Source organism: Mastacembelus armatus, chromosome 12 (assembly GCF_900324485.2).
Source record: "Mastacembelus armatus chromosome 12, fMasArm1.2, whole genome shotgun sequence".
Classification (NCBI taxonomy): domain Eukaryota; kingdom Metazoa; phylum Chordata; class Actinopteri; order Synbranchiformes; family Mastacembelidae; genus Mastacembelus; species Mastacembelus armatus.
In genome coordinates, this window is record NC_046644.1 from 2,034,473 (window position 1) to 2,047,150 (window position 12,678).

Here is a 12,678-nt window from a genome sequence, read left to right on the forward strand (position 1 = left end):
ACAAAGGAGGGCTGGTCTTTTTCTCTGTGTGCAGAAAATCTGGGTGTCTCTGTAAACATTGCTTATACACCATTCTCTTTTTACAGCATTTGCTAAGATGTCCTTGTGTTAAACACCCAAAACACAATCCTTTGGTCTTCAGGAAATCAACATGTGTGGAAGCTTCTTGAACTTGAAGCAGCATGGTAAGGTGTGACTTTTTTGACAGAAAAGACAAGATCATTTAAAGGCATTAGCTACCTTCACTCGGCTAGCCTGCTTTGTCAAGGAATCAGGTTTTTTTCCTTTCCATTTGTGTCCAATTTCATGTTTTTGGCTATCAGGAGTTCATCCAGATAGTGTTTCTGAAGCAGTCTTTTTGCTTTCTTGAATCCCCTATCTAACAGCATATGTTTACAGTTTCACACATTGTACTGTGGTAAGTAGTCCAGCTTGTCTCAATCATTATCAGTTTCCTGTTCAATAGCTTGTACAAATGCTCTGATGAAGGGTTTATAGGAGTGCACCCTTGTCTGCTTTAATTGGTAGCCCAGACTGTTTCTGTTGATGGACCAGTACTTCAGTGATCATATTTCACTTCTACATTACTTGCTCTTCAGTATTACCTGTGTGTTTTGGCCTCCCTGCCTGTGTGGCACTCTGGGCATACACATGTTGTGCCACACGTTGTGTTGTTCCATAGTGTATTAGCAGTGATGTGGTAGCAATCGTACATCCGGTTACAGGCATGTTAAAGGGTGTTTGATGTCTTCTTTCCTCAACCTTCCTCAACATATGAACACATATATCTTACTGTATTTTCTTCAGTAACTTTATTCACAGTTTCCACCATGATTTCTCTGATAGTTAACATTTTAAGCTCAAACCATATGCTTTGGTCTGCATGCTTCTTTTTTTCAGTCAGAAGATCTCTAATTTTCTTCTTTAAATTTACACACAAGTGGGAAAAAATCATTGTGCATGAATTCTTTTACCTTGTCCAACTTATCAGAATCACTCATCCAGTTTTCCACTTCATTCTTTTTCCACTTTTTTTTCGAGCTAATACTCTTCTTCTCGTTGCAATGAGCCTTAGCAGGTTGTCGTCCACTGCTTCCTCCTTTGGCTTACGCACTTTTTTCAGCAGCCTCAGTTGATTTATGCTCTTCAGTCATCTTATGAGCAAAGTCAACATTTAAAAAGTGCTTTATTTCTACTTTGCCTTCAAGTATACTTGGCTTATACAGCCAAGTACATGGAAAAAATTAAGTATATGTGGCCTGTATTTGTACTTATAATTAAGTGTACTTGGCTTATATTGACAAATATAAAATAAACTATAATTATTCATTGACTGGTGGGATTTCCCAGCATTCCCCAAGGATAGAAATTGTGTTTGACCATTGAACTACTGAGTTCACATTCTTTGATTATGTTCCTATTGTTATGTGTGTTTGTAGCAGTGTACGTTATTTCATATAACCTTCCCAGGCCAGTACTTGATATAGTATAGATGCAAATGTTAACATAAATTAGTTGTACGCTCAGAGATGACTACTTTTATGGCTAAAGGAGTATACTTAAAGGTCAGTGTTATGTGACTACTCTAGAAAACTAACAGTATTTATTTAAGTTGATTTGCAGTATGATTCAAAGTATGTTTTTATCAACTAAAAAGTGGGCTAGAAGTATGCAGTTAGTACCAGTAATTTTTGTATGCAGTAGAGTTGCAGTACAAAATGGAACTTAGATATGAACCATTTGCGTAATCAAAGTTTACTACTCTTGTTCTAAATCAAAGGTTTCTTGTTTAATACTGCAATCAACTGAGCTTGACATGAAATAGCAGTTTGTTGGTGAGTCTATGAACCTTCCATTGTAAGTAATAAACATATGTTGGTTTACCTTAGCAGGATGCAGCGTATCAGGGAAGGCATTCACATACGTACCATGAAGGCAAAGAGGAAAGTGGAGGAGATCTCTAAAGAGGATGTCCAGGCTTTCCTTAAGAAGAATGCCTTTGTACTCTTTACAGTTGGGGCAGTTATTGTAGGTGTGTATGCCTTTCACAATAAATGGAAATATCTTAGATGCAATGCACTGGTACCACTCACATAACACATACACATAACACTTAGGTCTGTTGCTCTCTCTGCAGGCATTATTCTGGGATTTGCGCTTCGCCCCTATAAGATGACCTATCGAGAAGTGAAGTACTTCTCCTTCCCTGGAGAGCTGTTGATGAGAATGCTGCAGATGCTTGTTCTGCCCTTGCTGATTTCCAGTCTAATAACAGGTATAACACATTCACACAATATAAAAACACACTTGTGCAATGTGAAAGTAAATATCTATTCCATATGTTCAATGCCATCTCCTATTGTGTCATCTGAATGTTAATGTACAGTGACATTGCAGAGGAAATTTGCAGAGGACTGATGATGATAGGTTTTAGTTAGAGATGGGTTAGCATATACACCCCTTACAGTTTTTGACAGAAACATCACTGACTATTAAGCAAGTTCATTCCTGCACTTGAAAATAGGAGTTTGACTATTTTCTTTTCACGGTCAAGAATGAGCTTCCATGCTTTACCATCAACACTGATACGAAGTTCAGAATTACAACACTTACTGAGCTCACATCAACAGCTCAATTTCCATGAACAAATACCATCCACTCATGAAGACACAACAGCTGAGTTAAGGTTGCATTAAGGGGCTTTGGGAATGTTTTTAATGCTTATAGTGAGGAGACAAAACTTTCCTGTATTTCACCATAAAGAGACCAGAAAAAAGATAAGACTAAGTCTCCAGCCATGCTACAGGTTCTGAAAGGCTGAATTAGCTTTGATCTAAATGCTAATGTCACCATGCTTGGACATTCATAGTGACAATACTAATATGTTGATGTTTAATATGTATATTGTATTGTTTAGTGTGCTGGGAGTTAACATTTGCTAATTTACCCTGAATAAATAGTTTAGAAAGTGCAGTTTAGGCTGATGGGACTGTCACTTCCAAGCAACATCTTGAAAGCCACACAACATGATAATAAACTTCTTCAGCAGCTGTGTGATTTCTTTTTATTTCCTGTGTTGTTATTCCTCTTGATTAACCCAATCTCCTTTCATATATGACTACTGGTTTCCCACTTACAGTGTGGTGGCAAACAATCACGGGCTGGATTATGTTAAATGAAAAAAAAGTGTCACATTTTTTATCTGTCTTACCTGTTGCCTAGGCAACAAAGGAAAGTAGCTAATTACATTGTTTCTGACATTACAGGATCGCTTTCTAACCATAACCAATTGTTGTGAGTGCCTAGACACAACCATAAATCAGTTTAATAATGCTGTAGTTGCTACAGAAGTAGATAATATCTCAGAAAAAAAATACTATGGTGGAAAACAAGTAAAATATGTTGTCAGTATCACTATATTTGCCAGCTACATTAAGACCACTTCAACATTGGTTTCACACAGGAAATAAATAAGATTCTCCCATGTCAAAGTCCATTCCCCTGTTACGCTTCGGTGTGAGCTGCAGTGATGAAGGAAGAGAGGTAGGACCCAAATGCAGGACACAATAGTCTTTATTCACACCTGGATCTCCCAGGGCTCAAGCCCAAATACAGCACCAATACCATACATGTCCAAGAACAAAAATGCCACTCTGGTGAGGACAGGCAGGCAAAACAAATTCACCACAGGTCTTCAAGTTATCAGTGTCAATGCTCCCGCAAACAAAAGAAAGAGGGAAGTCTTTAAAGGGAGCAAACAAAAGGCAAAGTAAGAACAGGTGAAAATAATTAAGGTAAATTAACATGAAGCTGCCAAGGACCAGTGCAGGGAAAACAGGAACTTAGGAGGAGGGGAACTCGGAGGAGGGCGCCAAAGGGCAGGCAGGGGGGAAGACAGTCCACGGTCTGGGGCGGTGCAGACCGAGAGGACAACCCTTTGGGCAGTTGAGTGTCTGGGGTTGCTCTGGAGGTCGGCCCCTGAGATGAACGTAGGTCCGAGGCTGTTCGGGAGGATGGCCTCTCAGGCAGGCGTGGGTCCTGGGCTGTTTGGGAAGACGGCCACTTGAGAAAACTGAAATCCGGGACTGCTTGAGGAGAGGGCCTCTAGGGAAGCCTGTAGCCTGGGACCGCTCTGCAGAATGACCCCTCGAGAAGACAGGGGTCTGGGATCACTCTGGAGAACAGCCACTGAGGAGAGCTGGAGACTGAGCTAAAGGTCGGGCCGTGAACTCAGGCGAAGGACTAGCTGCGAACTCCGGCTGGGCAGTGCCAAGGGACTCCAGCTGGGCACTGACCTCTGGCAAGAAAGCGCTGGGCTGAAGCTGGAGAGCACTGGCCTCTGGCTGAAGGGTGCTGAGCAGAGACTAGGCAGCGTTGCTTGGCTAGCCAGAGACCGAGGTGAAAGGCTGGCCGGAGACTCAGGTGTAGGGCCGGCTGGGCACAGGTGAATGGCTGACCAGAGACTGAGGCATGGGGCTAGCTGGAAGACCGGGTGAGAGGCCTGCCAGAGACTGAGGTGAAGGGCTGCCCGGGGACCGAGGCGAAGGGCCTTGCCGGAAACTCAGAAGAAGGGCTGGCCGGGGACCGAGGCAAAGGGCCCTGCCGGAAACTCAGACGAAGGGCTGGCCGGGGACCGAGGCGAAGGGCCCTGCCGGAAACTCAGGCGAAGGCCTGGCCGGGGACCGAGGCGAAGGGCCTGCCGGAAACTCAGGCGAAGGCCTGACCGGGGACCGAGGCATAAGGCCCGCTGGAAACTCAGGCGAAAGCCTGGCCGGAAACTCAGGTGAGAAGTTGGCCGGAAACTCAGACAAAGGGCTGGCTGGACACAGGTGAAAGGCTAGCTTGCTGAAAACTCAGGTCAGAGCCCTGACGGAGAATGAGGTGAAGAGCTAGCCAGAAACTCAGGTCAGAAGCATGCTGGAAACTCAGACGAGGGGCTGGCTGGAGACTGAGGCGAAGAGATAGCCGGAAACTCAGGTGAAACGCTGGCCGGAGACTGGAAGGGAACCCCAGCGGGGACGCTGTCATAGGCACCCTGAGGGTCTGAAAACAAGATGGGAACCTCTGTCGTCGGTGCACCAAGGCTCATGCAGCTGGGAAGAAACCTCAGCGGGGAAGGTGTCGTCGGCACACTGAGGTTCTGGAATCTGCTCCTTCGGACGGCGACGACGCCATTGTCGTCAAGGATGCAGGACAGGAGGTTCTGGCTGCTGCGGCTGCAGCGCTGGAGGCTCAGGCAGCGAGAAGGCGTCTCTGGACTCTGGACTGTGGACTCTGGACTCTGGTGGCGAGAAGGCGGCAGCTACTCTCTGACGGCACTGCCGGCGGGGGCGGCGCTGAAAGACTCAGGCTGAGGGAGTAGTGTTTCGATCCGGGAAGGTGAATAGATCGGACCGAGGCGACCGGCGTCCCGATCCGGAGAAAAGGAGTGTAGCGAGTAGCGTCTCGGTCCGGAAGGATGAGGAGCCCGGACCGAGGCGGGTGGCGTCTTGGTCCGTGGAATCCAGGAGATGTGGAGAGCTGAGACGCCGGCAAGGGGAGTTGGAGTGCCGTGAGGCATCTCCGCTTGGCCTTGTGGATCAGGAGTTGCTGGTCTCTACCCCTCTCCAGCAGAGCGTGTAAGGCGGAAAAAAGCTCGGACATCTTCTTAACGCTCTCCTGAGGAATGCCGGATGGAAGGTGCCGAAGGTACCGCTACTGTTGGCTCCATGCGGCGAGCGCTTCCCCGCTGGATTTCCTGGGTCCATCTTAGGTGGGAGCATTCTGTGTGAGATGCGGTGATGAAGTAAGGCAGGTAGGACCGAAATGCAGGACACGATAGTCTTTATACACACCTGGATCTCCCAGGGCTCAGATTCCCTGTCCAAGAACAAAAACAGAACTCTACTGAGAACAGGTAGGCAAAACATATAAATTCACCACAGATCTTCAAATAATCAGTGTCAAATAAAGCTGCCAGGGACCAGTGCAGGGAAAACAGGAACTCATCACAAAATAAAGGTCCCTGGCAGGAAGTCCCAAAAGGGAATCATGACACCCCCCAACCTACTCCTAACATGGACTTTACCACGCTATATACTATGTCACCTAACTTCCTTGTTTGCTCCTGTCATAATTAACATGACTGCTAGAAATAGCCTAAATATAAGGCATTACTTCGAGTTGTAATTAGCTGCTAGCACAATGTGCAATACATGAACAAAAACTGTGAAAAATCAACGTCTGAAATATCTGTAATTACATATAAAATAGTTTTGTTGCTTGGATAGAACGCCTGTTGAAACTCTAGTAGAGGTGGTAACATTAGGGTCATCTTTACAAGTCGGTAATCACTGAGGAGGCCAGCCTTGCCCCCAGCTTGGTGATGAAGGGATTCCCACTGATTCCTTCCAGAGGAAATCAGTTACAAAAGGTGCTTCATCCTTGTGGCCTGTAGCTGCACCCTTATATAATCATGGTTTGTGAAACCTAACTTCACACAGTCCTCAAGGCAGTGCCGTCTGCCACTAACTGTCATTCCACTTCTAGATTCTAGATTCATGCATTGTCTTTCATAGAGAAGCTGAAGCGTAACTGGGGGTATATTCTGTATATCTGCTAATTCAGAGCAGATAACACTTTCACTTTCCTTCATGAGGAAACTAAACATTGACACTTGCCAAAGTAATAAAAATAACCAAGAGTTAATCTGCACATTGTGTAATCAGATTACTACAAAAAGACATGTTTGGGTTCAGGTGATTCTTGGCTCTACTAAAATACACCCTGGGAATTGTAGTTATTTTATGTGGCTTCCCATTATGTGTAGAGATAATCACTTTCCTATCCAAGCCTTGGTTGTGCTGTAAGTGTCCAAAATAATTCGTACTACTCCACTTCTTTGGTATGCATGAGCCCTAACAGATGATCAGCTGGGGTACACCTTGTGAATCATGTTTAGGATGGTTTTCCAACAAAACTAGGGTACTGCCTTTTAATGTTCTGTTAATATACCAAGAAAAATCACAGAAAATTTGAGTAGAGTTTGAACAAGCTGTCCTCAAGAGTCTAGCAAATCGCTTGCGAGATCTGTGTTGTTTTTCTAATACAGTTTTTTAGTATAACTACTTTTTTCTGGGTATGTGGTGGTAAACTACCTGACACACTGTTACATCATTCATTCATAATCTGCTGCTTAAGAATGAACTGCTTCATGATGTGAACTGGTGCTGACAGAACTTTCTTTGTAAAGAATATTTTTTGTCTTAATACTCAGCTGCGACTGCATTTCCACCCTCTGTCCATTAGGAATGGCAGCTTTGGACAGCAAAGCCTCTGGAAAGATGGGCATGAGAGCTGTGATTTACTACATGACCACAACCTTTATCGCAGTCTTCATTGGAATCATAATTGTCCTCATCATCCATCCAGGAAAAGGGTCTAAAGATGAGTTTGGAAAGCAGCAGGCGATAGAGCAAGTCAGTCCTGCTGATGCCTTCTTAGATCTGATCAGGTAGTAGGGAGAGGAAGCAATAATAATAACTAAGTTTGACAGTAAATAATCAATGTCATCTAATCACTGTGATTTCTCATTTCAGAAATATGTTTCCACCAAACCTGGTCCAAGCCTGCACACAGCAGGTAGGCTTTACAGTGAATGAGAATCAATGAGTCTTAAAACAGGGCATCTTTTGGCAAGCAACTCCTCACCCCTGCAAAGTTCATTACACCCCACAAAATAACAGATCTACATGCTGACATTTACATAGAATTCCCTAGAGTGTGATTAACAAATGTAATAATTAAACAATGGCTCTGCCTGTTATTGCTGCCATATTTCACAAAGAGTTTATCCTCTTAAGAGCATGAATGGGCTCAATTACCTTCCTATTAGTCTAAGCCAGATGGCAGGCTAGAGGAAAGGCCAAGGGTAGAATATAGTTATCAGGCATAAATTTTGGCCTTGGGCTAACCCAACCTGAATCAGTTAGGCCCCAGTCGAGTCAAGGGCTGACAGCTCAACAAATATTTCAGACTGAACTCAAATTGAACCCAAAGCTAATGTGCCAGCCCCGAGTCTCTCTTTTTGTCTGGCCACCCTTAAACACACATGTTCAGACACTGAGGTGTAGACACTTTACCTCTTAAAAGGGTCTGCAATTAGGACTTTCTAACAAAATGAAGACTGTAAAAATGTCCCTTACCCATTCCAGTCTTATATTCTCAGCCTAGTCTCAGTTATAGTAGATAGCTAGTAAATATGTGACAAAAGCATTAGCATTTGTTTGAGGTCATGTCTGGCTTTCACCGGCACAAAATATCTGGCTCTTTGTCTGCTGTTTGGTTCTTTACACTGCATGTAGTGTAGAGTAAATAAGGTTGATGAGACTGGTTAAGTGATTATTCCTTGTGGCTCACCCACAACAACACCTCTGTCTTTGTACTTCATTAATTTGATCCATAATTAAAATAAGAAAATGATTACTGCAGCTTTTCTATCATTTATTGAGAAACAAAACATTTAAGATGGATGATAGTTTTTTTCTGTATAAATCACTGTGTTCAACTATGTGATCACAAATTAGCTTCATCTGAAAGAAAACAGCCCTGTTTTAATTCAGTAGTTAGATCAATACATGAAATCCTAGCTGGATGGCCTCATATGACTAGTAGAGTTTAGCTTATAGTCAGCAAGCAACACACTGCCACAGATTTATTTTCCATACTTTACGAGATATAGAGTCTATCTGTGAATTAGACTGAAGTAATTTGAATTGATATGCATAGTGCACAGCAAATATAGTGACCATTAATACCAGTCAGTATTTTAGATCCACTAGCAAGCTCAGTCTACAATGAAAATGAACAGAAATCAGTATCCCTGGGCCCTGTTGGAAAATAATGAATATTTAAGAAACCTTAATTTAACACAAACTCACTTGCTTTCTGAAGGTTGAAATAAGTGCAGTGGTTTGTTCCACCTGTATCAAACCCCACTGGTATAACTTTGATCCTCTGTCATTTTGTTAATTCTTCTCCAGTTCAAAACCAAATATGGAAAGCGAGTAGTCCACGTGACAGTGACAGTGAATGACACCCTATTCAACTCAACCAACGGCACCCAGGAGGTCATGGAGATCACACGGGAAGAAGTGATCCCAGTGCCGGGTCAGGTGAACGGGGTCAATGCTCTTGGGCTGGTGGTCTTCTCCATGTGCTTTGGTCTGATAATTGGTAACATGAAGGAGCAGGGCCAGCTCCTGAGGGATTTCTTTGACAGTCTCAATGAAGCAATCATGCGCCTGGTTGCCATCATCATGTGGTAAAGCTTCACTTTCAGGAAAGGTATTCCCTGCTGAACAAATGTTACCATCATACCTGGTCCAGTAACTGACTGTTCCTTTCTTTCTCTCAGGTATGCTCCTATTGGTATCCTGTTCCTAATTGCAGGAAAGATTGTGGAGATGGACGATCTGACACAGATGGGTGGCCAGCTGGGCATGTATACCATCACAGTCATCATTGGCTTACTGATCCACGCTGTTCTTATCCTTCCCACTCTTTATTTTGTCATCACTCGGCAGAACCCCTTTATCTTCATTGGAGGGCTCCTGCAAGCCCTGGTGACAGCCCTTGGGACCTCCTCCAGGTGATTAATCTAACAGCAGTACCAGAAATTAATCACAATTTTCCCCTGACACAAACAAAATGCTTGCTCATGGCTAAACCCTCAGTATCTCACAGTGATATATTTAGTTTTTAGGGTCAAAACAATTAGCTTTAGTCAAAAAAAAAAAAAAAGGCTTTTGACCAACCATGAGCATATTTGAAATCACAAAATATAGATTAAAACAAATTTCCTGCCATTGCTGAAAGCTGTTTTCTGCTGTTTCCCAGCTCAGCCACCCTCCCAGTGACTTTTAAATGTCTGGAGGAAAACAACAGAATCGATAAGCGAATCACACGGTTTGTGCTGCCTGTGGGTGCCACCATCAACATGGATGGAACAGCTCTGTATGAAGCTCTGGCAGCCATCTTCATTGCTCAGGTCAACAATATGGAGATGAATTTTGGTCAGATCATCACGATAAGGTAAGAAAGGCTCTTTAGAGGACCAATGCAGTTGTCACAGTAGTAACGGATTGTTTCATCTGTGCATGTTTTTCTCTTCAAACAAGCATTACAGCAACTGCAGCCAGTATCGGCGCTGCTGGCATCCCTCAGGCAGGCCTGGTCACTATGGTGATAGTACTGACCTCTGTTGGACTGCCGACTGATGACATCACTCTCATAATTGCAGTTGATTGGTTTCTGTGAGTGGTTTGCTATATCATGAACAATAATGAACAATAGTCCAGTACAACTCCCATTAAACACATTGTTCTGTGACGTGCTGTAACCATACTTCACATCCCTACATGCATCATCGCTGTCATTTTAAAGGTCAAAATCAGATCTAGTTCTACTACCACCTAGTGACACACTTCTCTTGTCTCCCTAGACTCTTGTTCTACATCTTTTCTTTTGTATTGAATATTTTTGCAATGAGTTTTAACATAGAAACATAATTAGCTTTCCCAAATTAATCATTTCAATTAGAATACCCTTACCAGAAATTACTTAGCTAACTGGGGTAATAAGAAGAAACCCTCCTCTCCACTAGGATGGGCCAAATACTGTATACCTTTTCACACAGAATAGAAGAAAGTATAGCTTCTAACAAATAAGTGTGCATGGTCTGGACCTGGGGTGAAGCAAGATCACCAGTTAAACCCAACTTTACTCCAGTGAATCAGACTGTATTTCAGAAAATTGTTTCAGTAAGTCTGTCTACCATAGGAACTTCCTTCCAGGGTAACCTGGTGTTTTTTCTATCCCTCAGTCCCTCAACTCTCCTCAAATGTTGCAGTTTCATAAAGCAAGATTATCAGTTATTATAGACTTGCATGCAAGGTCTTTTCACTCTTTTTGCTAAGATACTGTAGCTTTAGGTTCATATTTAGTGTATTTTCTCTGAAAGTGGTGTCAATCTGCTTATCATCTGTTCCAATCCAATCAGCATGTGACTAAGTCTATTTCCTTAAATGTTACACTTTGTTACTTATCACAAAGGATTCCATTTTCTTAGCTGTGCTGTACAGATACACCTTTGTCTTTGAATGTGGATCCCAATGGTGTCTCTCACCAGACATAGACCATATGTTCTAATATGTCCAGGGCCTCTGATGCATCATTTCCTATCTTTTATCCACTGCTGCCCTCTAATTTGAAGTGATCCTAAACCCCAGGAACAGACCAGTGAAGTAAAAGAGTGTACCATGGCTAATTTCAATAACATAGCATAACATAATATAGCTTCCAGATTGTTTTGTTTTGTTACTTGTGAATTTCATTTGATCTAATTCCAACCTCACTAAACCTAAAATGTAAAGACACTGTCAAGTGACATTGTCAAATACAGTAGCTGGAGTTATGTGTGTACACATTACACTTTGCCACTTATTTGCCATTTTACTGTTGCTGTTTTCTTTCTGGGGTATAGGGACCGTCTGCGTACCACCACTAATGTTTTGGGGGATTCGATTGGAGCCGGAATCGTTGAGTTTTTATCTCGACATGAGCTCCGCAGCAAAGACGTAGAGATGGGAAACTCAGTGCTGGAAGAGAAGGAGAGGAAGAAACCTTACAAGCTCATCTCCCCAGATAGTGATATTGAAAATGACAAACATGCTCACAGCGAATCAAACATGTAGTTCAACCTTCAATATCTGCTACATCTGTTAACACATACAAGCACAACTGCTCCTGCTTTTTGGGAAGAACATAATTTTTTAGTTAACATAATTGTTAACCATAGTCTTACTTTCACACTTGGGATTTATTAACATTTCTTTTTCATCATATGATTCATTTCTTATATTCCATTTTCACCTACAATTACAAAGATGTCTTTCAATATATGCTTCTGTTATGTGTTTTAAATAGGACTGGCAGTTTTTGTTTTATATGTTTGTTACTGCATTTAATATGTTAAAATATAACTTCATATGACCTTTCATGTAGAGATGAAAGTGTGTTTCAGTGAATGCTGGATGAAGGATTCCAAACTGCACTGAAAATGGTTTTAAAATACAACACAGAATGACGGAGGTCACCAAGCAAGATACACAAAGTAGTTTGCTGGGAACACTCATGAGTTAAGTGTTTGCTTTTGAAGATAATATGTGAAAATGTATTAATTCAGACTTTTAGCATTTTGTCACCAGGACATGATTAAATCAACTTACATTCAAATCTTATCTATATTTTCCCAACTTGTTGAAAACTTGTGTTTTTACATGTAAGAGACATTTTATGATTTTTATGTGTTACTGGTAAAGACTCACAGATTCTTTATTACACACCTAGAATAAAATTGCATATCTGTGTGTGACCTGCTGAATTTTTTTAACCGACGCTGCTTATTTGGTGTAGACATGAGACAAGTGAATATGTTTAATAATGTTATTACATTATGGGGGTATGAAACACATATAATAGTTTTTGTTTATTATAACTTCAATGAAATAAAGACAAAAACAGATTTCCTGCCTTTGCCTCCTTTACTTGAAATTCTGAGGTAATTTCAGTGAGTGCAGTTTATTAAATGACACAAATACACTTAGATGCAACTATTGTGTTTTTCTAAAAAAATGAAAA

The 12,678-nt window shown here is 42.1% G+C and overlaps 1 protein-coding gene across 2 annotated transcripts; it reads left to right on the forward strand.

Annotated features, from left to right (window-relative positions):
• The first annotated feature begins 1,863 nt into the window (after positions 1–1,863).
• LOC113124486 (excitatory amino acid transporter 1) lies at positions 1,864–11,732 on the forward strand. Of its 2 annotated transcripts, XM_026297402.1 has the most exons (9): positions 1,864–2,032; positions 2,138–2,275; positions 7,288–7,492; positions 7,578–7,620; positions 9,021–9,301; positions 9,395–9,628; positions 9,877–10,071; positions 10,158–10,292; positions 11,522–11,732. In XM_026297402.1, exons 1-9 carry the CDS (start codon positions 1,873–1,875, stop codon positions 11,730–11,732), a joined length of 1,602 nt encoding a protein of 533 aa, XP_026153187.1. In that variant the 5' UTR covers positions 1,864–1,872. The 2 variants fall into 2 exon arrangements, with proteins under 2 accessions (XP_026153187.1, XP_026153186.1); XM_026297401.1 differs by lacking the exon at positions 1,864–2,032 and having other exon boundaries at positions 2,144–2,275; positions 9,108–9,301.
• The last annotated feature ends 946 nt before the right edge of the window (positions 11,733–12,678 follow it).

Excerpts from the sequence above, each read along its gene's own strand:
- LOC113124486 (XM_026297402.1), top strand. The coding sequence starts at position 1,873 with ATGTTGGTTTACCTTAGCAGGATGCAGCGTATCAGGGAAGGCATTCAC. Across the intron at positions 2,033-2,137 it reads AGTTGGGGCAGTTATTGTAG|GCATTATTCTGGGATTTGCG; the intron begins GTGTGTATGCCT and ends CTCTCTCTGCAG. Across the intron at positions 10,072-10,157 it reads GGTCAGATCATCACGATAAG|CATTACAGCAACTGCAGCCA; the intron begins GTAAGAAAGGCT and ends TCTTCAAACAAG.